At 39.1% G+C, this 26,686-nt stretch overlaps 1 protein-coding gene across 1 annotated transcript in view; it reads right to left on the bottom strand.

The window, feature by feature from the left end:
• Nucleotides 1-26,686, bottom strand: part of LOC111584545 (rho GTPase-activating protein 26-like) — a 91,335-nt gene that overhangs the window by 35,307 nt on the left and 29,342 nt on the right. Inside the window, exons 2-10 of the mRNA XM_023293706.3 lie at nucleotides 11,685-11,780; nucleotides 9,582-9,643; nucleotides 9,258-9,329; nucleotides 4,677-4,778; nucleotides 4,451-4,561; nucleotides 3,831-3,935; nucleotides 2,835-2,964; nucleotides 2,208-2,308; nucleotides 391-485 (exon numbers count right to left, since the gene is read on the bottom strand). Coding sequence (XP_023149474.2) covers nucleotides 391-485; nucleotides 2,208-2,308; nucleotides 2,835-2,964; nucleotides 3,831-3,935; nucleotides 4,451-4,561; nucleotides 4,677-4,778; nucleotides 9,258-9,329; nucleotides 9,582-9,643; nucleotides 11,685-11,780 — 874 coding nt within the window. The remainder of the gene's footprint in view (nucleotides 1-390; nucleotides 486-2,207; nucleotides 2,309-2,834; nucleotides 2,965-3,830; nucleotides 3,936-4,450; nucleotides 4,562-4,676; nucleotides 4,779-9,257; nucleotides 9,330-9,581; nucleotides 9,644-11,684; nucleotides 11,781-26,686) is intronic.

The raw sequence follows: 26,686 nt of genomic DNA, 5'->3' as shown, positions 1-26,686 counted from the left end.
TTATGCAAATAAAGGCACAATGAGGTCACAAGAACAAAGATGATGAGATGCCGACAACAAGGTGAACTTATTCATTGGAGGAAGGTTGAAGCTGTGGATGAGTGGGCAGGGAGAGGGGGTGAGGAAAAGTCACAGGAGGTATAGGAAGGGAAACAACAGGAGGCTGAGTCTCAGAGGACAAACAGCCAATCCTTAATCCTCATCAAATGTGCAGCGCCCTCATGTGTCTGTTAGATGTAATTACACCCTGAAAAATCCTCTTTAATTGAATGTGACATATGGCTAGGGAGTTAAAGTAAAACACGGTGAAAAGGAGCTAGTTGGAGTTGGACTGTGTGGAAATACATGATCTGAAAAGGAGACACATGCAGTAAAATTGCAAATACTAACCTGTCCACAGCTTCCACATCAAAACAGAACCTCTTTTCTATCGAGTCCGTCTTCCTCCTCGTGCACGACTTGAGGAGGAAGCTCTCCTCCTCCCCCTAACAAACAGAGAAGAAAATAAAAGCATTGTAGTATGACAGTAACACTTGAATGCATGTGGAGGAGCATTTAGAGCAGCGAAATAGAATGGAACCATATCATACATTTCATAAACATGTGAACCGAACAACTGCAAAGTATTAATCATTCCATGGATTTTTTTCTTGGACAAGACTGAAAGTCAGTTCATAAGAGTTTTGAATAATAAAAACTCATTTGTCTCACGCTAAAGGACTGAAAGTGAAATATTTCAAACTTGCCTAACATCCAACTGCAACAGATAATTTTGGCCAAACACTTTGAAACTGTGAAACGGGCAACAGCACTAATCCCTGCAGTGACTCACTGACTAAAAAGGAGAAAAATACATCTAAATAGAAACTAGGGACTAAAGTGTGAGTTAGTGCAGGCAAGTGAGAAGCTTTTAATATAATCTCATAACAGACTGAATGCACTTTTCATGAGCTCCTTGATAGAATGAGGCATGAAAGAGAAATCTGCTTAAATGCTAGAATCATTGTTTTGTAGCACGATTATGTAACTTAAGTGATTTATCCTTGTTTTGTCAAGGTCACTCTACTGATGGAGTTATGGTTAGACTCACTGTGACAGTCTGTGTTGTCAGACAAAAATGCCAAATGTGTTGACTTTCTATACTTATACAGTGTTTAATCTCAGAGGAAAATAGAATAATATTATGACAAAACTCACAGAGAAAGAAGTAAGTCAATATGTAAAACAAAAGTCATGAGGCAGTATAATGAAGCCTTAGCCCAAAATCATGCAGACAGAAAATAGATTTAACTACATTTTGATATTAAAGTTGATCCTTAAACAGAGGTGATGATAATTTCTGGGTGTGTGTTTGCTTTATGGCAGCTTTTGAGATACCATGTACTAAACACTTTTGCTTCATACCCATTCAATATAAATGCAACTTCTCCTGCTATAAAACATGGCAGAGCCCAAGTCCAATGTCACGATCTTCATTGATTCCTCTCTTTCAGTCCAGTCGCTCTGTATCCATTATTTAGTCTTATTCATAATGTTGGTTTTTTTTAGATATTTTTTCATTTTATTCTGGTAATACTTTTCTTTCTCACTATGTTGGAGCTGAAAGGTTTTCTGTGACTTTCAGTGCTTCCACTCTTGCTTTACTGAATGCAGCTGTGAAAACTGTCAGAATACAGGCGTGAACTTCAGGCTTCATCATTTTTGTAGGTGGAGAGAGGCAAGAAGAGATTCTGAGAGCAATTTGAGGAAACCAGTTGGAGCCATGCCGCTTGATCAAAACATAATTTTCCAACACTGCACTCTCACCTATTAAGGGTGCTGCTGTTGAAGAAATTGTTATGTCTCACTCGACAAACCAAGTATCGAACAATCTTGATAATGAAGGTATGACACAAGGCTTGGCACTTTCTGCTGACAATTTAAAATAGCTGAACAGTTTTCTGCTGTCAGAACTGCAGCTTTCCCTCGTACTGGAAATAAAAAAGTACACAGTGAGACAGAGAGAGAACTAACTGCAAATCAGACAACATGATAGGCTGCTGTGACACTCAAGCTAGAAACATTTTTTCAAAAATCTATGCAATATTCAGTTTTGTTATTTTTTACTGACATATACATATATAGTAGATAACTAGACAGATGGACAGCATCGTTTTTTCTGAGCCTGTGGCCTTTTTCTGTATTTTTAAATGGCCAGAGCTGCTCACCGTTTTGCCTCCTGATTTGGGGTCAAACAGGACCATGGTGACCTTCTTGGGCTCACGATGGTACGTACAGTAGTACTTCACCCACGTAGACACAAATGAGCCTGAGGGAGAGACAAACACAAATGCAGAGATGAAGAAAGAAAAAGTTAAAAATAAAAACACAGAAGAAGAACGGAGAGTAAATGGTGACGTCAAACTGTCAAAAACACCCATACAGAGGCAAGGGGAGGGGAAAGGGTTAAAATGACCAAAATCTTCCGTTGAGCCTCCTTTAGTGCTCAATATGTTACCATGGTAACCATGGTACTGTCATGTCTCCAGCAGATTGGACTTGACTTTGTCAACTACTGGTTCATTATGGCTTGTTTGTTCTGCTGCTCTGACACTGTGAGGATCTGTGTGAGTGTATAAGCCAAACAAAGCAGCACACAAACTGTACCTACATGCATGTGCGCACACACACACAGGCACACACACACACACACACACACACACACACACACACACACACACACACACACACACACACACACACACACACACACACACACAGTAAGTTAATGTTGGATTGTGTCTTCATTATAAAAAGGAATGTGTTCCTGCATACAGAAGTGGGCTGATACGTACGCTTCTCCTGCACAAACAGGTAACCCTCCATGGTGTGCTGGCTGACACTCTTGTGTTCATGCGGATTCTCCTTCATCTTCCTCATCAGACTCTCCACCTCCGACCGTGTGCTCTCAAAGCGGTTCCTCGTCTGTAAACATAATTACAGAGAACACAGGTCATTTCATTTTTAGATTCATGAAGATACTTGGAAAAACAGTAGAATATGAAAGCCTACTCAAGTTGTAGCATTTCTAATTTTCTTAAGGTAGAAGTGTAACTATACAGACTATATTGTTGTGCACAGATTTGTAGTGTCCTTCCAGTTGCAAATGTTACTTTCAGATCCAGTAACTGACCTTTGAATTCCTCATTGCCTGCAGGCCTTTGGCATTTTGAGGATTACTTTTCCTAGACGTCTTCCTGAGTTGTAATTTTTTTTCTGTGCTAAGCTGCCCCAACTGACCTAAAATGTGGATGAATTTTCAACCCTTCCTACTCTATTTTTGAAAATATGCATTACACCCCAAAAATGTATCTTTCAATTTAAAAATAAATACATAAATAAAGCTCCTTCAAACTTTCCTATCATTAAAAACAAACATGGACAGAGATCATAGACATTGACTTTATGCATTACATTCATGCATGGTTTTTAAATAGGATCATTATTATCCTATTTCAAGTTCCTGCTTACATTACATTCTATGCAACCTTGTATACTGTACTACTGTACTGTACTGCACTTTTCGTCACTGCTTCTTCCTCATCTTGTCACATTTTTTTTAAAACTACGACTGGTGACATTTTTAATCTATATGTTAGTGTTTCACTGCATTAAAATCACCAAGTCAGATTCCTTCTTTGTGAAAACTTACTTAGCAACAAAATCTTTTGATTCTGATTGGAGACTTCACTACAGACTCAGATGATTAGCACTCTGCACTGTGACATTGATGGACAGATACAAGTACAACAAATCAGTAAGCGATGCTTTGTGTGTATGTGTGGCTTTACATTCTGTATGCTGATGGTAAGATCCGTCTTGAAGTGGTTAAAGTCCTTCGCCAGCTCGTAGCCATGGTGATAGTAGGTGAACAGGCCTTGAAGAAATGCCAACAGCTGTAGGAAAGAAAAACAGCAAGAAAGTGAAGTAGGTGAAGGAAATAGAAGAAGAAAGGATAGAAGAAGGAAAGAACTGCATCCAGAATGCCGATGTGCAAGACGAGGAAAAGGTACAAGAGCAGGAAAAAGGTTGACAACTTGGAAGACGTGAGAGAAAAACTGAGCAAAAATGATAGATAATGTTGCAGTCAAAAAAAAAAATCAGAAAATTAGATATTGTAAAAGACTCAAAACAGATCCAGTGAATGAGACCAAGTTTTCAACAGTTTGGTTTGTGTGGTTTGTGTGCTACATACTGTCTTTATATTTCCTCAGCATCTCTTACTGAGGGGCCCTAAAGCAATTCCACAAAACCTCCAAAGTGCATTTCGCGAACAACAGAAGAAAGACATCTTACTAAGCATCTGGTGGGCTTGGATATGTCAAAGCGAGTGAAAACAATACAGACAGCTGCTGACAAAGGGCACGTGTGCTCAGCCTCTTCAGACTGTAAAATAAAAATGTGATCTTACAGGCTCCACGAAGTCGAACATCTTCCTCTCTTGGACCTCCTGAACCTTGAAGACATACTCCAGAGAAACCTCGTAGAAATGCTGCCTGACATTATCCACCTGGTTGTCTGCCTACAACAGGGAAGGAAATTAGGAAAACTGATGGACTGATATGAGACAATATGAGAAATCTGACCACTCCTGTGGGAGGCGGCAGAGAGATGTTCACTCTCATTCCGTATCTTACCTCGTGCAGATGTGACTCTTTCTTCCTTGCTGAAAGACTAAGGTGCTTCTCCAGTACTGCACAATATTTCTCCGTCTCTTTGTCATATTTTTTCTTCGCTTCCTGTCACAAAAAAAAATACACATTTAATTGGGAGACAAACACAGTGCATAAGCTTCATGTCAGCTAACTCAACTACTGTCCTGAGGAATATTTCTGAGGTGCTAATAAACCAAAAATCACAAGTAATTTGATCACTGACTACATCTTTTGCAATTAATCTGAGCTGCAAGTTCAGAGAACAGACAGAAAAGCAAACTTCACATAAATTTCTTTTAGCTTTCACATAATAATTTCTTCTTTTCAGGGAGTCCAGCATGACATTTTTCTTCCGGGGAGCACAGCTGGTTATTAAACAACAGACTGTTTCATCAGAAGTGAGATCACTGACATAAGAGGGAGACACATGGATGGATGATAAACCGGGGACAGATAGAGCAGGGTGTGTATTTCTGCTCAGTAAAATAGAAAGAAAAGCTGAATAGTGTCCAAAAGACACACTAGTTGTTTGGTTTCTGAACATGTTCTGCTTCATAGCATAAAACACAGTCACATGAAGATCATTAAACTTTAATGCGACTCGTGTGAATAGGGAAATATGAGTAATGGTATAGAGCGGCACAAAAGGAAACAAGAAGAAAAGGAGTACAAACACAGGAGAGGCAGATCAGGGAGAGGCCCTGTGGTAGTTTTACTGTACATCTGTCTCAGTCCGTTATTCTTATTTCTTTCTTCAGGCTGGAGCTCCAAACAAAAACAAACATGAACATGAATATTTGATAATTACACAGGCAATTTCTTTTGATTTTTCCTGTGAAAAACAATTGCATCTATAATGGCTTCGTATTATGCTGTTGGCGTTGTCTTGTAAAGTACAAAAGGTCTGGAATAATTACTCAATATATGATTTGATCACAAAAAAAAAAAAATCAATCAGCTTTTCAAATGTGAACCTTCGCATCCCTTTAAAATATAATCACAGGGAATAAAAACAATCCGTTAAAACGCAGTAAACTACAGTGAGTTTTTTACACATTTTACTGATGCACTAAATTAAATGAGTGAAAAGTGAGATCTATAAATGAATCAAAGATGAAAATAATATGCAGCAATGCCAGTAAAACCAGTATCCACATTGCTATAAGCCAAACATCAGTTTACAGATTACATTTTATTTTAATTTCACTGATGCTGGAATGGGAAAAATAATGATATGCTGCATACTGTAAGACGATCCCGGTTCATTGCCAAGACAGTTTCAACAACAAGTCAAGTCCTCTGGGCCAGAGGAGCAACAGACAGCAGCTGCAGAACGCATCAGAAATGATGAATGCTGCTCTAAACAACAAGGCCTCTGTTTAAAGTCTGCCTCTGTGATTTGTCATATTCTCCGTGGAAATCGGGTTTGAAATAGCTGCTGCTCTAACCCACTTCTATGTTTCTATTATTACTGGTTTCGTTACATATTTCTGAATGTAAATACATGTAAAAGTCAACTGAAACAACCCTGATTGACTTCTTTTGTCAAGGGAAAGTGTATATGAAACATATAAATTGCATGATTAGAGTAAATGTCATGTATTGTAACAGTATATAATTTCTGTTCTTTATGGTACCAAATGCTGGGTAAAAATCTGTGCACTTTAGGGTATTTCCTGCTTTGGCCAGGAGGTGGCAGTGTCTTCCCAGTATGACAACTAATCATGTTCTTTTTTCAGGACAGTGAAGTAAATGAACTGTTTTGATACAGCATCATACTCTGACATCAGACTGACTCATCTCAGCTACACTCAAGTTGGACTCCTCACTGCACCACACTGCCATGCCAACGGTTCCTCAGACAACCCCAGTGAAACATGAAGCCAACCGCTACACCATCACTCCCTGTCTGATTAATACAGGACAAGGCATAATGCTTTTTGTAGATTTCCTACTCATCGGTGCTTTTTGTTCACTCACAGCTGCACTGTATTACTTAACAGATCTTTAACAGGTGCAGATTCTGGGCTTAAGTCGAATAAAACACTGATGCATGGCAAAGTGATCCCGGATCTCATCTAACACTCAAACTTGTTCCAAACCAACTGTTCTAACTTAAATTCACAGGGGAAATGCAAATGCACAAACTTTACCATTGAAATTGACAAATTAGAATTGTCTCCAACCCTGCAGTTTCAACCAAAATTGACATTTAAACTTGAATATTGTGAAAAATGTTCTTTGCACATATTATGGATGTATAAGAAATGGCAGACAATCAAACGTGTGAACATTGAGGAATTCAGGCACTTTAAAATCAAGCATTTGTAAAACAGGCTCTTTAACTATATGCACTTTATGACAGGCTATGCCTAGAAAGCACTTTTCTAAAACAGTAGAACTTTAGGGTAGGTGTAACTCAGTCAGTATTCATTTGTCGTTGTCTTTGTTTTACTATATTGTTTTTTATACATCTGTATCCCTGTATAATTCAAACAATTCAACACCAGTCCCCTAAAATCACTGCAGCCGCTGATCTTTTCCGAGTCTATGCTGGTTGTGTTTACTCAGAAATTCATCTGTCTTTGTTGCAGGAGTGACACATCAGTTTTTATTCAAACATGCTCCTCATATTACCCGCCTTTTGCTTGCAGTGCAATTACTTGCACGCTTTTTTTTTCTTGGCCTACTTGTTGCAATAATTTGATTAGCCTGAATAAGATTCAAAATTGGACTGTTTTCTCTTCATGTAAACCATGTAATATGTAGCCCTGCATGTTTTAAACTTATCTCTATCGCTCCTCATCCACTCAGCGTGAGCTTGTTTTGCCTCTCGTGCAAGAAGGCTGCCATCTCTAGAGCTTTAGGACAAGGTGAAACTGTGCCAAGTGAAGATATTATCAGTTCTTTCAGGGCTAAACTAGGATTAGTACATCGCTGGTGGTGACCTGACTGCACCGATTATGCATTCGCTTCTTAATCTGAGCACCATATCAAACTCACACAATGACCTGCTGCAAGGGGGTGGATTAGCAGACCATGTAGTGACAACATGTTTAATACTGACTGTATCGGGGGAACCCCTGCGGCTACTCATCTAGGTCATATGGCTAATGACTGGGGAGCAAGCGCACCAAGGAGATTATACACATTTGAAACATGGCATATTTACAACACAGAATAAGAGATTACCCAAATATGCACAGTTTAGTGCTCATCCTTTAATTTGAAAGCATTTCAGAATGCGCTGTTAGAGTGCAAAATGTCAAACGAAAATACTATCTATGAAGAAAATCTTGAAAAAACAGCCTCACTTTTTATGTTCAATGTGTTTCCATACACTTCAGTACACTCCATCAGGTTGAAGTGATTTATGGAACCACTACAACAACACCGACCACATCATGAGGGAGCCCTGCTGTCTAATGAAACCCCCCCTCCTGAGTGGGAATCTGTGATTTATGGCAGCATTATGTATCCCTCTAATCTCCTATCCAGGTCATTTAGTGATGGGTCAGACCTTGACATACACCAATAATGAAAGAGGAGGGAGGGACACTGAGACATGCAGTAAATATGCTGTGTGTGTATCAACACCATAACCTTTTATCACAAGCATGCCTCAACAGGACTTTCATTATTTCAAAGTCGCAGGGTGGCTGTACTGCACATACGACTGGGTAAGATGATGGAAAAGATGAGTGATGACAGCAAAACAATGTTATGATATTATTTCAAAATAGAACATACCTATATCTAATAGCATTTGGCTTTTTCCTCCATTATTCATAACTGTACTATCAATTCAAATATACTATATATTAGTTCTTAACACAAAATTACAGTAAAAATACATGATCACTGTAAAAAAAAAGGCAGCTTTACAAAAAGGCAAAAGTATTAGAAAATGATAATCAATATGTATATCACCACAGTATACTTGAAGCTTCCTTCTAACATACAGTTACTCTGCTGTATTCTGAAGGCTCTTATAACTTTACTGTGCGCTAACTGCTACAAAATGGCCGGTTGAGACACAAGCGTGCCATTTTTACTGCACCTGCTGGTACTAACCCAATAATTGTAAAGGAAAACAACATTAAAGTACAGTGACGGACCCAGATGTGTAGATAAAATAAAGATCCTGTACTATGATTTATGATGAAACGCAGCAAACCCCAACAAAGTGACAGCGATGTGAAGCTGCAGAAGTTGCTCAGGCTGCAAAAACTGCTTAGACTGTCATCATTTTACAGCCGTTCCAAGATATGACTGAACAAATCGCATGTGAAGCTTGTGTACAACTGCTGAAAAATCACTGCAAACATCTGCCTTTCTCACAGTTAAAAGCATGAATAAATAATAACCAAAGTTGATTATTATTACAATAAACTGTATGTTTTAGGAGGGCATGGTGTTCATCGGGGAACATCCAACAGCTGCAGGCGCACTAAAGTACTGTATTGATTGATGTTCCGCTGCCAACGTACGGATATCAATACTGATCCACAGCACTTGTATAACAGGAGTCATTTCTGCCACCAGTCATGAGGCTGGTCTTACCTTTGCTGCACTGATCTGTTCTTTCCTGAACCGCTCCAGAGGCATAATCAGGACATCATTGGCATTCTCGATCTAGAGGCACACATGCACAGAAACACACAAATTCAGCCTCACAGATGTGCAAATACACATTTTTATGGCCATCCTCAAATGTTTGTTATTATTTCATCTAAATTGTCATCTGAGATGCCTTTGTTTTTGAGTATAGTAGCTTCGGATGGACCAGCTCAAACAATCTGCACCGTTGCCAGGTTAACAGAGACATGCGGATTTCCACACCCTCTCGATAACAACCCATAATATCATAATAAATAAGTCACTCACCATCCGTGTCCTCTCATCCTCCAGGTTCTGTAGAACGGCTGCAAACTCCTGAAGCGACTTGGCTGAGGATAGTCATGTTGGCAGATGTGAGGGAAAGAAAGAGACACAAGAGAAAACAGATGATTGAAAAGAGACAGAGAGAAGGAGAGGAATAGTTATTATTATTTTGAATGGTGACAATGAGAGACACACAATCACAGGCAAGCAGAAAGAGTGAGGGAATACGTTTGGTGGCGGCGTAACGGAGATGAAGGTGCTTTGTTTCTGCTTGTAGAAGTATTTCTAAACTCATGACACAGCAGAGTAATTAACTGGAAATGAAACCACAATTTAGAGGGTTTGTTTCTATGGTGCTTCCACAGCGAACACAGCTCGGCGCTTGTTTCCCCGCTCGCTGGCAGGCTCGGCTCGGCTACATTGTTTGGGTCAGAGTTTCCACTTCAGTTGCCTCTGACCCCATCCAACACTTTGCACACACACACACACACACACACACACACATGCACACTTCATTCTTCAGACACGCTGAGTGAACTTAGAGTACATAATGAGCATGTGTAGTTTGTGCACTGTTGTGTAAAGATCATACATGTTCGGTGAGAGACGATGGAGCTACAGTTTATCAACATAAATCATCTCCAACTTTGATGCTCTTCAACATCAAGCTTCAAGTTATAGGATGTTGGAAGTTAAACAACTTAGATCCAAGAATTCAGAAGAACTTCAGGACTTAATACAATAAAAACAGCACAACATTGGAACTAAGTTCAAATACAGCAGCGATTATTTTTGTAGATCAAACATGTAGAGTAATAAAAATGTGATTCAGAGACCAAGCCTAACTTTAACCCTTTTTTTCTAATATTATGTTATTGTGCAAAGTTTTACTGAAGCTGTTCAAACTGATACTGTAGTGCAAAATCACAGCTGCATCAGAAAGAAGAAAATCCATTTGGACACAAGTACGACTATGAATATCCTAAAAACAACAGGGCAGTGGTGCAGTACGGTTGAGCAGCAAGCTGTTCAGGAAAGATAGCCAGGGATAGTTAAACAACAGTAGTGGGTGGGTCGGACCAGTGAGGAGCTGCAGCCTGCACAGACAGAACCAGGCAGCATGAGAGGGTGTGGTGGCTGCACGCCCTCGCACACAGCAGGCCCTTTGGACAGCAACGGACCACACGAGTTCATGGAATTTACAGTAATGTTCGAACACCAATGTCATACATTCGGTCACACTAATGTGTCAGGTTTGGTTTGAAAGCAGTGAGCGGTAAATAATCAGAATACAGTAAGAAAACACAAACAGTTGAGCTGAATAAGCGCAACGGGCTCAACGAAAAGAGGAAAAATTGGTGAGTGGTTGGAAATCAACACTGCAAACTGAACTGTAGAGGTTTATTAGCGCAACAGATGCCCCTGGAAAAAAATGCTTGGTTGTTTGAACATCTTATAATGACCACAGACAAATGAAGGTGCAAGAGGAGAAAGTGTGTTTTTTGTACAATTTGACACTAGAGGTGGCTGAAACTGGCCTGAGCCCTTGTAGTTCTAGGTAATAACACTTTATTATGCGTGAAAGTTCCAAAAACAAATTGAAATACCATGATTTAAATCAAAGTTAGATACATATGATCACTAAAACACAATGATGATGAACTCTTTACGGAGTAAACTCAGAAAATTCAAGACATTAGCTTGTTCTTATTTTCCCTGTACAGACATGTACAGCTCTACTTGTACATGCTTGTTATTTTCTGTTTTTGAATGATTTTCACCATGACAATCAAAGAAAGCACAACAGCACAAAGAGGGATGAAAATCTGAAATGACGGAGCAAACAATCACATTATTGAGGTTTATAACCAGTGCATAACCATTCGGCATTCATGTCAGAACAGGCTTTGATATTAAAAAAAAGACAAAGAGCGTAGTCGGAACAGATGCATAATTTTAGACTCCTGAAAATCCAGCCGGCTTTTAAATCAATGCTGATATGACTGTTCTGCTCCAGAGACTATAAATGGCACAGCATTGTCTACTGTCTATTTAAAGGCTGTCTTCTTCTGCTGCACAGACCGTACTGGATTTCATATTACTCACCTATGCACATCTCATCATCCGTCTCAGCATCTCCGATACACTGGAATTTAAATTCGTTGAGGGAGTCGGCAAACTTCCTCTTCGCTGTCGACAGACCTAAAAGAGAGAAAGGAAAAAGGCTGTTAGGTTTACTCATGTTTTGCTTGACCAGTGAAAGACAGCATGCTTTTTTTCTTTAAATAAAAGCCACATTTTGTGTTTAATGCACCTTATTTTGTGAGCGCTTATAATGATTCAACCACAAGCTGTAAAGACTCATAGAAATCGTCTCATTCTTAATTTGAGCTGCTGTGACCTGGCCTCAAAACATGTAATACTGTCCACCCATTTATGAGAATATCTCTCTTTGTCCTGTTTATGCTTTTTTGTATGCTGTTCCTGAAAGTGAGAGTGAGTGGTGGAAAAAAAAAAAGGCTAAAGCAGGATACAGTGAGTGGGTCCCCTGCGGCGTCAGTGATGGAGGTTGACAGCTCTTACATTTGTACGGACGTTTGTGTGCGTTGAAAAGTGCAAAAAGTTCCATTAAGCGTAAGTCACATTAGCCAAGCGAGGCAGTGAAAAGCCTTGGACAGTTGGATGCCTTTCAAATAATACATGAGGCGCTAAAAGCTCCTAGGAGACAGACACTCACAGCAAGTTTGGCTTCCTCTACATTTAAACTCGAGGCAGGGTCACCTTCGCTACAACATTTCCTGTTGCTGGGCTGCCTGAGGTCGGCCGCATGCACGGATCACAGCGAAAGAGAGAAAGGCTAAAAGAGGAAGACGCGAACAGAGACATACTTCTCATGACTTTCTTAGAAACCACACGTTGAGGAACAACACGCTGCAAAGAGAATCTTGGACGCAATCCTGAAACTGACATAATGAATCAAGGAGCTCGAGCAATTTAAAAATAACAACCACTTTATATCGATGCTTTGGGGATACTAATTGTTGCTTTACTCCTTTGGTCCCAGAAGAAAGAGGACAACTTATAATAAGAGTAGAAGTATGATGTGGTCAGCCCTCGCAGGGAAAGCTCACTTATCCAGAGCGCTGATCTATACAAAAGCTGCACAAGCAAATATGGATTTCAGTGAATGAAATCCAGACAAGGATGCAGAGATGGAGACAAAAAAAGAGAGAGGACACATGAAGAGTGTCAGTGAAAGACGGATGGAAGTCAGGGAAAGGACAGTGAGTGTGGAGAGAGAAGACAGACGGAGAGTAATTGGCCATATTCATGTAAATACCACAGGTCCTCCATGCAGATCTGTGCAGCTCGCCAGTCACAGAAATGAAACACAGGCCTCGCAGCACCCGCATGCATGTGCTGCCAGAAAAGCACACATGCTGGCACACACACACACACACACACACACACACACACACACACACACACACACACACACACACACAGAAATACACACACACACTCTCTTCTCTCTTGGGACTGACTCATTAAAGTATCGTAGGATGTCAGTGAGTAGTGAGTCACAGTGGCTCTGCATCATCAAAATAACTAAAGTATGACCAAAATGAGACCACACTTCAATCTAGAAGGATAAACTGCGGTTTTAAGGCACCAGTCAATGTCCAGCAAAAAAAAAAAAAAAAAAAAGGACGCTACTTCTTCCAGTACTCCTCTAATGTCGTGGATTTTGTCACAATTCAATCAACCATAGTAATCCTAAGCTGGCTCTACAGCATAACCTCACTATAAGCCAAATTTATTATCAGATCAGTGATAAATTAACAACACAAACCAAATAGTACTAACAAGCACATGTTCATTGACTGTATTTGTTAAAAACTGTTTATGAAGAGCTAGTATAGGAGTATGATTTAACAGTGGAATAGTTCAATCCCACGTCATAAATATCAGCTCCACGACCACTCAGAATCTTACATGTTAATTAACTGAAATTGATAGTTTGGTTAAACGAATGAAAAAAAGAGGAAATTTTATTCTGTATATCTTTAAATCCCTTATGTGGCATTTAAGCCATTAAAGATGCTTTTTTCCCGCCCGAAAACTATCATCTCTGTAATCAGCCACATTACCTTATGGCAAATGAGTTTGCACTGACAATAATTCCTAATTATATGACAGCAACATCACACATTTTTCCCTCACCTTTTTCTATCTATAGCGTTTCATTTGTTCTGTCTGGCAGCATGACTGTGTTATTTTCAGTCTGGGTGGCCTCAGTGGGAATCAAACCCAGCTCTGGCACCAGCGATGTCACGCTACGAGCTCCACCAAACTATATCTCTTTCTACACTCTCGGCCTCGCTCGTACTTCTGCGCTCTCTTATTGTTGGCCTCCGTCTCCTTTCCCTCTGCTTTCTGACTGCTGCTTTCTCTCCGTCCTGCCACTGACAGTTCCTCTCAGCACCATGTGAGTGAAACGTGCCCGTCCTTGTTAATTTCTTCACTCTGGCTCCAGCCATACTCCATGTGCTCTCCTTCATAAACATCAAAACTAACCACAGACCAAAGAGTAGGAAAACAGACGGGTATTTAAAAAAATACAGCCTCAGATACTCTTACATTTGTACTACACTGAATGTACAATATATTACTAGTCCAGGGTTATAGGTGTATTCTAGTAGTTGATGTTGCACAGTCATCCACTTCTGCTGTATTTTAACCCTTTGAACCAAGAAACCCACATTTGATTGGCATTTTGTCTTGAAAAACACATTTATCAGAGCCACAAATGGCAAAAATGGAATTATCCTTGAATTACTTATATGTGATGTACTGTTCTGTATGGAAACTATTGAAATTTCAATCAATATCACTTTATTCTACATGTCTATTTAAAGATTTGCTAAAAAAAATAAACTATTTGCTCTAACCAGATTCTGCAGAAAACTAAAACTTTGGTGCTCCTCTGTGCAGCCAGAAAGCCAGTAGTTACTAAGTTGAATTCAAAGATCTTTCAGGTGACCTGGGCTGAACTGTAAGCTGTGTAGGTTTTACACAGTGAAGTCACACATGGAAACAAATTACGAATCTTAGTTGTGAAATTTCTATAGTATGTAGAGCCACCTTTTTTTTTTTTTTTGGTATTGGCAACACCCATGGTCACTTGAAAAATGTTCTACATGTTGATTCCTGGGCTGCACAGTGGCGTAGTGGTTAGCACTTTCGCCTTGCAGCTAGAAGATCCCTGGTTCGCGTCCCGGCTTTCCCGGGATCTTTCTGCATGGAGTTTGCATGTTCTCCCTGTGCATGCGTGGGTTTTCTCCGGGTACTCCGGCTTCCTCCCATAGTCCAAAAATATGCTGAGGTTAATTGATCATTCTAAATTGCCCGTAGGTGTGAATGTGAGAGTGCTTGTTTGTCTATATATGTAGCCCTGCGACAGACTGGCGACCTGTCTAGGGTGTCCCCTGCCTTCGCCCGAGTCAGCTGGGATAGACTCCAGCCCCCCCCCCCGCGACCCTAGTGAGGATTAAGCGGTGTATAGATAATGGATGGATGGATGTTGATTCCTGTTTTTGTTTTTTTGCTTTTCGTAAAATACGAATAAATCTTTTTGCACAGATGACATTTTTGACTTCTCTCTCCTTCTAGTCATGGTTGTGCTGCTTCCACTCAGGTGCAGGACATTATATTGCAATGACAAATGACCCTGCAGTAAGTAAAAATGTGACAGGAGTTAAAGTCTAATCAGGTCATACTAGTACACTCACCAGAACATCTTTTGATGAGCCAAACAGGCCGAGGTTATTGTATTTGGCTGCAGGTTATACTGTACATGTTGTGCAGAGAAAGCAGCTGTAACAGCAGATTAAACAGCTGACGTTTTCCAGTTCCGTATTATGTCATTTACAGAAAACATAATTTATTGAGGCTATTGTGAAAACGTGGATGTGCTAGCTGTGACAACACCCGTGTCTGCAGATCTTTAGGCCTTAACAGCCAATGGAAAAATCACCTGCTGCCTGAAGTCCTGAATTGGAAAACTAGCTGCTGAGCCCCTACTTCCTAATGAAGAAATTTGTCTTGGAAAACTCTAAAAAAAATAAGAGTTTTCCAAAATACTACAATATAGTTACAGACTAACACCAATTAAAACATTTGCAAACAATAGGAGATTGAATGAATCTCGTGCCTATTTCAGCAACTGCATTTTGAAAGATTGCCAGTGGCTTCAGCTTTAGCTGTGCATAAAAAAACTGGCCCATAATGGATTTTTTTTGAGTCTTCTTTCGACAGCATAACATAAAAGGGACTGATGCTTAGTTTGGATTGATAGTTGCTGCTGTTACTCTTTCCACTAACTGAAATGTCACTCCGTCTTGTGATTTGGGGTTTCTTTGGTATCATCTCATTAGTCTGATGGTGGAGAACAAAAAGTGAGAAACTCTGAAGTTACCAGTTATATATGCTGGTAAAAGTTCTCTCATAATTAATAGTACAAAACCGGGTGAACATTATTTGCATATATCTTATATTGCAATCATATATGCTTAGAGAGAAACTTGCACTCTCCTAATTAGGACTAGGACTCAAATATCAAAAAAGGAAGACTGCCATATTGTCAGTTGATAGTTGATGAGCTGAGTAGTATGCATGAACTGCTATTCATTATTTGTGGACTTTCTGTATTGGTCAGCATATTCAACACAACAAAGTTTTTATTAAAAACATATTAAAAGCTGATTTGTCTAAACAGATGTGTTCAGTTCACTGGAATAATTCAGTACATGTGTGTGCTAACAAAATATACAGTCCACAGTACATTCGCATCCCAGAACCTTCACCTTTTTCTAACAGCAAACCCTAATTCTACTTTGAAAAAATAATAAAGTTTAATCACTTAAGACTGTAATGAGAAACAAACTCACAAGCACACATTTGAGTTTAACTTACTTGCCCTTGGAGGATGTCTCATTGTACATTTTGGCAACAAGTGCGATGAAGTAATTTCATTTTTTTCTGGCTCATAAATGCAGATACATCATGTGTGTAATATCACTCCCTATAGACTTGTTCTTCTGCATAGACGCTGGCAGCACTAACACACAAACACACACACACACACACACACCAGCCCAAAGCAGCGCTCTCTGCTCACTCAAACCACGTTTTCAAATCAAAACCACATTGTTGGCCGATAGGATTCTGTAAAATCTTGCCAACACAAATGAATTAGGATAAAACAAAGAAAGAACTGCATGCCACAACAAGTTCATGGTCCAGAGAAGCTTTCATGTAAGAGGAGGTTTACTTACAGATGTAGAAAGCAGTAGTACCGGGCCATTTATAACATTTTTTTAAAGCCCTGGTTCACAAGTTCAAGCCCCTGGGTAAATAAAAATTAACCAATGTCTGTGATGAACAAATGAAAAATAACACCAAAAGAGGCGACAGTTAGGTGGACAGTAAAAGCATCGACTACAACACTTGCTAGTCTTTTTTGTTTAACTGCTAAATCACTTCATCTACCACAAATCTCTTACATCCAGTGGTATTTTCAGTAAAAGCCCTTTTTTGTCATAATTTCGGTGATGTGAACCATTAATATAACTGCTGACCATGTGCTACAAATTACAGACTGGCTACATTTAACTAACTCTGGCACATTTAGATACTCTATCCATGTGAAAAACCAAACAGAATTGAATTAGATGCGACGCTGACCCTACAGCCACAGCAGCATTCCACCACTGGTATTACTGCGTAGGTCTGTTGTTAATGTGATAAAATCAAACACTGGACAGAAGATATGCGAGACATTTTGAATATTCTCTATCAGATTTGCAGCTGAGAGAAAAACGCCTCATTTTTGGCAGCTAGCAGATGCAGTATGCACAGATGAAGATGCTCTGCTGTCACTGCTGTTTAGCATGTTGTCTATGTGTGTGTCCAGTCAGGAAGGACAGCACAGGACATGACAACTAAAAATAAGTGACCCTGTTGACACTTGTCCTCTTCCCCTCTTCTCTCACACTTACACAACAGAATTCCTGCCATGCATTGCTCCTTCACTTCCTTCTGAGCTCATGGCACCAACCAATGGAGACACACTAAATACTAGAAGGCCACTCAGAGAGCATCCTCCATCAAGGCCAATGTCTTATCTTGCAGTTTCAACATGAAATCTTGAATGGTTCTTCCTGTGCCCATGACAGCCAACCTCTTCACCAAGTTTCAGACAAATTTGGCCTGGTAGCTTTGGCAAAAGCTTGCAGATGAACAGCACTAATCACACCCCTCAGCCCTCTCCTTTGCAAAGAAAAAAAATTGCAAAGTAATCATAGCACATAGACTTACATTAAAATCTTCTTTTTGCACACACAGAACAAGTTATTTCACATCCTGGCTCTACTGTATAGCTGTACAGACTCCTTCCATGGCTTAGTCAAGGGAATAGTTCTGCTGTATTACAACCTGGAGTCTCATTTTTGGTATTTTTGCTGTAATTTTTATCAAAACAAATTAGATTTTACTCACTAAGTTAATTGCTGAGATCTGAGAATGTGGTGACTTTGCTTAAAAATCTGAGGGAAGGCTTCAAACAAACTCCAGTGTTAGTCAAACTCATTTTGAAGCAACACTGAAGACAAACAGTAAAATTATTACTTATAACCAACTAACTGGTTCAGTGTGAAATTATCGTGCTTGCTGGCCTCCTGTGTACAGTTTTCCCATTCGATAAGAGACTATTACTGGCATTTCAGGTTCACGTAGGTTTGATCCCCACATAGAGTAGTTTAGAAAATCATTTGTCAAAACATTTCTCCTCTCATTTATCAGAGCAGTTGCTTTCATTATGATCATTTCAGTTTAGTGATCACATGACTGAAGTAAGAGGCATTTAATGTTGCCTGGTAGTAACAGTCAGTATACAGCGACGGCAGGCCAACATATACAAACAAATCAGAGCCAAGTAGTAAAAGAGCAAGGATTACATAAGACAGCAGGTGAACCAGTTAAGAGCTGGAAAAATTAGTCAATTATTTGACTTAAAATAAACTAAATCCACAACAGCAAACAGTAAAGCAGCTTTTTAAGCAAAAGTACTTGTGTATCCAGCATTCACTGTTTTTTTTAGCCCATTATGGAATAAAACTGAAGATTTTTGGTTTTAAACTACTGGTCTGATAAAAGAAAAGATATTTTAATATGTTAAACTGAGCTCTGATAAATTATAATGGGGAACTTTCTCATTTCTACCAACATTTTATGGACATTTCTAAGTCATCTGTCCCTTTATAAACCCAAACAAAAAATTCTTATATCAGGAAATATTTGCAAGACTAATTATTAATGAAAGTAATCATTAGTTTCAGCCTTACAATATTTAATCACCTTACAAGAGTAAAACAAAGTGAAAACTCTAAGTCATAATGCAAGAAATGTCCTGAAGTGGCTTGAAAAACCAAGATAAAACCACGAGCTGCCATTTACAATTAACTGAACATCCGTCTACTTCTAAAATATCACATGCATGAAGTTCTAAAAAAGGGTTTGCTTGTTGTGGTGGAAAAACTGGTGAGAAGAATCCTGTCATACTGTCACGTGCGCAGCCCGCAGTTTAACAATGACATTTGAAGGACAGCGACTTGGTTACTGTCGCTGCTGGAATGTGGCATATTACCCCCAAAAACGCAGTGAAACACACACATGCAGCACTGTGAGCTCCACAGAAGGAATCCGTAATTAACCACAATCATGCAGCAGCACCACAACAGCTGCTATGTGTGTGTCAACGCGCAAACACACACAGACACGGTCCAAAGAATGGGCCAGTGTGATATCAACAGGATATCAGCAGTAGCTTGAACTCTGCAGTAGCTTTGTTCCACAAGCATGTGAATAGAAACTCTATTCATCAAGTGGGACAAACACACACACACACACACCAAACACACACATGCACACTATTCATCTGCGCAGACAAAGACAGATTTCAGTCTCCTCAGCTAATTCTTTACATGACCCAGCAGCCAAGCAAGAACAGGAATTTAATTATATAGTGAATGATTGTAAAATCACAGCATGATGTATACAGTATTAGACTGATACAATTAGTAGCAGAAGAGTTCTTAGGACACTTTTTAAGACATTACTGGCATAGTGTAAACAATGCTTTACTGTTCCTTTTGTTCCAAAAAGAAGCAATATGATTCTTAATTCAATTTACTTCCACATGTGGTCTCTGTTTGATGAGAATTTATTACAATTCCAAGTTATGTAAACTAGAGTATTAACTGTTTAAAAGCTTCCAATCAAGCCGTACAGAGTAAAATCAAGTTCTCCACTGTGTTTCTCAAATATGCCATCATGAAATGTGTTGCCTTTTCATCTAACATCATATGAACAAACACAGTTTTGTGTTTTCATATTGTACGAAATATTTGGATCTACAGAGTAGCCTGACTGATACTTAGAGCTGATAATGGCATCAATATTTAACAATGGTAAAAATCAGAGCCATTATTTGAGACTGTACAGTAGTACATCATTTTGCAGACAAACATACACATCCTGGAAATCCCTAAAATATGAGGTGAAATAATGCATTCTACCCTTGTATATATTTTCTCCCTCAATTTTACACTGATTGACTAAGAGAAGGATTAACATTTTCTCATCCAGAGATTAAAACCCAAGGGCTACTAGATGTTCACATTAATACACAAACAAATCCCACCACATCTTTAATTCGTTGAATCAAAAAGAATTTGCCTAAAGAACTTGTATGATGTCGTGGGGACACATTTGATTACACAGCAATACTGTCAGGCCTCACCTCTCTTCTGGGGACAAAAAGAGAATCCCTTTAACATATATTATCACTTTTATGATAAAGTTTTGCTTTAAAGTTAGGGTAAAGTTAGGTCTTGCTAAAGGTAAGAGTTTTGCAAGTAGTTATTATTCTCAATCTAAGTCAGTATAATGGCTTCTGAAATGCTAGAAACACGAACAAAGAGGCAGCAAGAGAGACACAGAAAGAATGGAATTGATACCTCAAAGTTCGATACCGTCAAACTCAAAAATGGCTGCAACATCACAAATACAGTGTATCTGAAACCTTGAGAGTCCAAATCTCTCCAGTATCTTTCCTAATTCAGCATTAGGCAGATAGAGCATATGTATTCAGAGCACAATAAAAAAGCCTAATGTAGACTTGATCTAAAGGATACAGCTGCCTGAAGAGGGATGAAGGTACACTGATACATGTGTTATGGACATGGCCCAAGATCAGCAAGTATTGGAAAAAGATTCATATTTACATCACTAATGTTGTCAAAAGCCAATTTGTGCTCTGTCCAAAACTTTATGTTTTGGGGGACTGAACAGTGATGTCTGGTTTTCCACAACCACTGAAACATTGGACACAAACTGTTATCATGATTGGTCAACAGATCATCCTCAGAAACTGGAAGAAACCTGGAGAACCCTCTTTTCAGGACTGGACAATTGAAAAAGAGCTGCTGCTTATGAAAGAATGTCATACAGGATACTGGACAGAACAGAAAAGTATTATCTAAAGTGGGACATGTACCTCGACAGCGTCCAGATATCACAGTAAAGATTGGGCTAATGCGTAAGGATGTCAATGAGCTGGTACCAGATGTGTTTTGTTCTGTTCCATCTACTTTGTTACTCAGCCAGCTTACTCACTATTTGCACTGCCTTTCATAACAGGCTGAGATGTAAATCACCTCTGAGAGTCATGGACCCTTCCTGGTTGTGAGTGGGTGGGATGTGGGTGTTCAAGTGTTGATGGTTTGTATGTTGATTAATGTGTATGTTGATTCTAAAATCCAAAAAATAATAAAAACTACAAATCATTAAAAAAAAGCCTAATGTAAGCGGAAGTCATGAAAATTTGAGCATGAACCCCCGGTACATGGGCAGGCTTTCCTGTTGGACGCAGCACACAAGGTCAGTTTGGCATTTAGCGGAGAGGAAACACTACTTAAACGGCAACAATAAGGCACAGAAGCAAGGAAAGTTTGTGAGAGAGTGAAAAGACGAGGAAGTGGGCTTCTTTCAGGCGTTGCCATGGCGAGTGCAGGTCGGGGGGAAGCTAGGTTCGAAGGTTACCTTTCGTCTGTCCATTCTGCTCAGTCAGCTTTATGGTAGCGAACCGAGTAGGTGCGTGTTGACGGCATATACTTGCTCATCGCTCTTCCTCTGCGCAAAGTAAAGCGTATATATGGGCGATTAAGGTCAAATCTGGCCATGAATGTAGATCCCTTTATACAACCACATTTCAGATCCATCATCTGCCTGTAATACGATCTACTAACACAGCTGGAGAACAGTATAAAAAATAGCTCACCACTGTTCAGTGCTATTAAGTCTATACCATCTAATACCTTGTCGTACAGTCCCAGTGGGGTGCATAAAGTGGGTTAATGTTCAGAGGTTAAAGGTGGATCATTAATCGCAGCAGAATCAAATTTAGCCTCTGCAGTCATTTGAATGCTGCCTCGTGAATGGTGTTAATTTTATGGCTGGCTAGAGCAACATTACATGAGTGTGTCTATTAACGGCGTATGAACAAAAAAAAGTCAATTTTAATGTTTTGTTATGGCACAAGAGAAATCAAATCCAAGACCCCTTCAACACTGTGTAAGTTTGAGTTGGATGCAACGACAATAACGTCACTTTAGAGATCGAAAGAAAGCATCAGAGATTGGCTGGGGAATGGGGTGAAAGAGGGGAAAAACAGCTCTGAGTTATACTTTATCTCATCACCTTCCAAGTGCTAAGCTGGCTGCCTGTACAGTAAATATGTCATCGGGACAAGCTGCGGCCAAGATGCTCGAAACAACCTCCGGGCTGAGGCTTACTCTTTACACAAGCAGCTCCCCACACATGCAGGAGACTTAAAAATGCATACAGTATACACACATGCAAGCGCACACACATGGATAAAAGTCTGCAGTCAGGCAAGTGGCTTGGTGAGGTTATACTTGTGCATAGAAATATTTTGAGCCGAAGGCTAAATTCAGTATGCTAACATGACAAAGTGAACCATGTTTACTGTCTTACTTTGGCAGCATAACATGTTAATATGTACAACTGAGGAATGAGGAATGCTTTACAGGTATTTAGTCAGAAACCAAAAGAAAATGGACAAATATGATGGGACCAAAGTTATTATAATTAATGAGAACATGAATGTCTGCTCTGCACCCAACTTGATAATCATTTCATTTCATTTATTTATTTAGAATATGTAATTTAATAACATTCAAGGAATGATTCACAAAAACAACTAAAATAGTCCATCATGCTTCTCATATAAGGAGAATGAAAGGAAAACAAAAATTTCAACATGTTCGAAAGGAAGTGGGAAGAAGTTAAAACTTATTTAATCCCACCCCTAAATTCATTCATCATTAGTCTAATAGTTGTCAAGACATTAACTTATAGGGGGTAAAATCTGAGATTCTTTAAAGTTTCCCATCCTCTGAAGGTCATGAATGTCTGTACAAAATTTCACAGCCATCCATTCAACAGTTTTTGAGTTGTTCAGTAGGAAAACAAAACAATTAGTCAATTCAATCTAACAAATTATCAAAAAATTAACCACATTTTAAGAATAAAATAACAGCAAAAAGAAAAAAACGAGCCACCTGCATCCTGTCAGCACATTATTATTAAAAAAGTGTGCTTTTCTGGCATGAACCTTCATGAGGAGTTCAAGGTATTTGAGATCTATGGCTAAAATGTGCTAAAAATGTGTAAAAGAAGAAGATTCTGTTCTAGACTGACCTACACACATTTTCCAGGTCTGCAATGGATTATGGGGCAATACATAATTGAGGGACTTTTGAAGATATATCTTGCATACATTTTTAGCAAAATTTAAAAGAAATTAATGCTTTTCATGTTCATTATGATCATGTCGTCACAAATTCCAGAAGTATTTATTATGGAAACAATCACTTATTAATAAAAAAAATGGCTAGATGTAACTAAAATGTCAACTAAATAACCGTCTGAATTTATTAACAACCACCTTCTAATTAGCTAAACAATAATAAAATGAGCTTATTCAAAAATAGTTTTGATTGTGTTCTTTTTATTAAGTTGAGATAATCATGACAGATATGTCTTTTTTGGCAATATATCAAATTTTATATGGAAAATAAATTGTATCTGTGTCCGAGAAATCACTTTCAACTAAGTTATCCATTACAAAAACACCTCTAAAGGAAGTGTGTTAATTCCAGATCACATGACCTGCTCCACATGATGTCATTTCCTCCTGAAGAAAAGACTGGCAAGACTCCAAGGCTTTCTGAGTTATTTAATATAAAATAGTGTGTGAGTCAAGTGTGGATTTATGGCATGTCAACAGGTTTACTACAATATCTTTTAAATCATTTTCAATTTCAATTTTACTCACTTGATTTTAGGCCTAAAAACAGCAAAAATGTCAACTATGATACCTGTCAACTATGTTACAAAAAGTCTCCAAATTATATATTGACCATTATATAAGTTAATATATGAACTCTCGCTAGCTTAGACTTACAAAAGCAGAGATAAAGGCACCCTTCTGAATGACTTTTACGCAGCACTGTATCTCTCGGTGGTAAAGGGTAGTTGAGGATACATGACTGTAATGTATTATCCTCGTGGCTCCTCCTCCTACAACATGGCGACCACATATGTGCGCTCCAGGGCCATTCAAAACCTTCTCCACCACATCAACCTTAGCTGTTTCAATTGAAAAAAAAAAGGTTGAAACACACACACGCACATGGGCGCATACACTCATACACGGTTTCTGCATACCTCTCAATCACACACTAATTGCCACCACTTGTATAAATACCCCTGCTGGTGGTTGAACTGCAGGCTGACACACAGACCTGAGGCCTAATACCACAGTCATACCCCCGCTGACCCCCAACACCAGCCATCCACTGTCACTTTTATTTTTAACATCAGTTTCAACCGCAGAAGAAGGAAATGAGTTCATAATAAAGATTTTAAATTTGACACTGGTTTGGAATATTTTCTGTAAGAGTGAATGAAACTCGCTGAATTTTGCATACGACTCAAACCCTTCGATATCGTAAATCCTCACAGCTTTGTTTACACGTCCAAGACTGTGATCTCTCCGTGCAGGTTTGGAACTTTTTGTTTTTATATTTACTGCAATAATGTTTGCCAGCAGCAGCTCTGTGGACCATAAACACCACTAAGAGACAGAGCTTCCTTGCATGTGGGAATCATGACAGTAAACACACACACACACTGAGGTACTACGGGGGTATTCTGGCCCGCATTTGGAACCACTTATAAAAGCAAACATGGGCCAACACATGACACAGCACCGGGGTTGACAACGCAGGCCGAGCACAGTCCGCACACACTGGAAACACTCCCTTTGTCTATCTCAGCAGATGGCTTTCATCACATCTGAATGTGTCAGTACAGTGACTGAGGGCACAAGTGTTTTTTTGTGTGCGTGTGAATGAGAGTGTGTGCCCATTGTGCAAGTTCTCTGTAATTAGCAGAGCATGTCTTGCTACTTTCCCTTACATCTAAGCTTTCATCAGGATAAAAACAACATCTAAAAACAACTCGCGTACACACACACGTTGTACACACCCTGCTTGTATCTTCATTCCTTTTTAATGAGTGTCAAGCTGCCCATCCTAAGGAGGGACCCCATGGAAGGAATTCAAACAAAGACCAAGCAAAGAAAAAGACATAAAACTGGATGAAATCATCTTCGAGAAATCCTCTAAATCTCGCAGAGATTGTAAAGTCAATGAAGTGACTGTGCTGCTTTACGGCGGCTTTTCTTTGCCCTGTAATAGCACTTTGCTCATCAGAAACTGGTTGAATGGTGGTCAGAGGCCAGCAAAGTGATCAACAATGGCTAAATAAAGCCTGGGAACAAAAGAAACCAAACAACGGCCAACAAAGCCCCGACTAGAATGAACTGAGAGTTGGATGGTGAAGTCGGGGGGAAGGAAGGGGTTGGAGGAAACGGAGAGAAGCGAGAGGAAGAAAGTCATATAGTTGTAAAGAAGGGAAAGAGGGAACTGAGCTGAGAAACAGCTGGAAGAGGAGGAAATGTGAAGAGTTTGTGTTTCCAGATTGAAGGGGTCAGAGAAGAAGTGGAAAAAAGGGAATGTAAGGGCGAAGCCATATTAAACAGAGGAGCATGTAGAGAAGAAGGAAACGTCATCAATTAATGTCATTTCATTTCAAAATAAGATGCATAGAAACATTAACAATCATTTAAAGTAAGTTTTACCATATTTAATGTACCCTTATAGCTTTTGTAAATATTTTTTCAGTCAGATAGCAATAATTGTTGCTGCTATGTATTAGTTTAAAGGCAAATATAGTCATATCCTTGCAAAAAAAATATTGCGTCATACTTTATGTCACATATTTTTTGATCATTTAGAGCTGCAACTTATCATTGATTCAACCACTATTCATTATAGACAGGAGGGGAAAAAACACTCGGTAAACTTTGTAAAATACCCAAATAAATTCTTTCAGTCTAAGAGGACATCTTCAGATGTTAAATTTTACCTTACCATGATTAAAACAGAAAAATTCAAAAAACAGCACATCCTCAAGTTTCAAAAACGGACATTAGGCTTGATAAATGACAAATAAATAACTGTGAGACTAAGCACTTAACTGACAAAGCATTTTATTACTCCTCTCAAATTCTGCGGCTTTATCTGCCTCAAAATCCAGTACTGGTCAGGCTCAAACAAATACACAAAACATCAGACCTCCATGAAGGATAAATGGTGAAATATCTGACCATTCACTTTACTTCTTCACCAAGTCAATGAAACAATAAACTTCCAACCACTTCTTAGCGTCTGTGGATAAAGTTCATACTGCTGACTCTGTAATTGATTCTAATAGTCGGAAATTATCTGTGTAGCTCTGGAAGTTAAAGAGAGAAACACTGTACATCATTGAGGCTTTCAGGTTCTCCCTCCTCTTGTCCCAGGCCACATAGTTATCGTATCCTAGCAACAGGCACAAAG

Source organism: Amphiprion ocellaris, chromosome 14 (genome assembly GCF_022539595.1).
Source record: "Amphiprion ocellaris isolate individual 3 ecotype Okinawa chromosome 14, ASM2253959v1, whole genome shotgun sequence".
Taxonomy (NCBI): Eukaryota; Metazoa; Chordata; class Actinopteri; family Pomacentridae; genus Amphiprion; species Amphiprion ocellaris.
The sequence above is the reverse complement of the archived record's forward strand: the minus strand, read 5'-3'. Positions and strand labels throughout refer to the sequence as shown.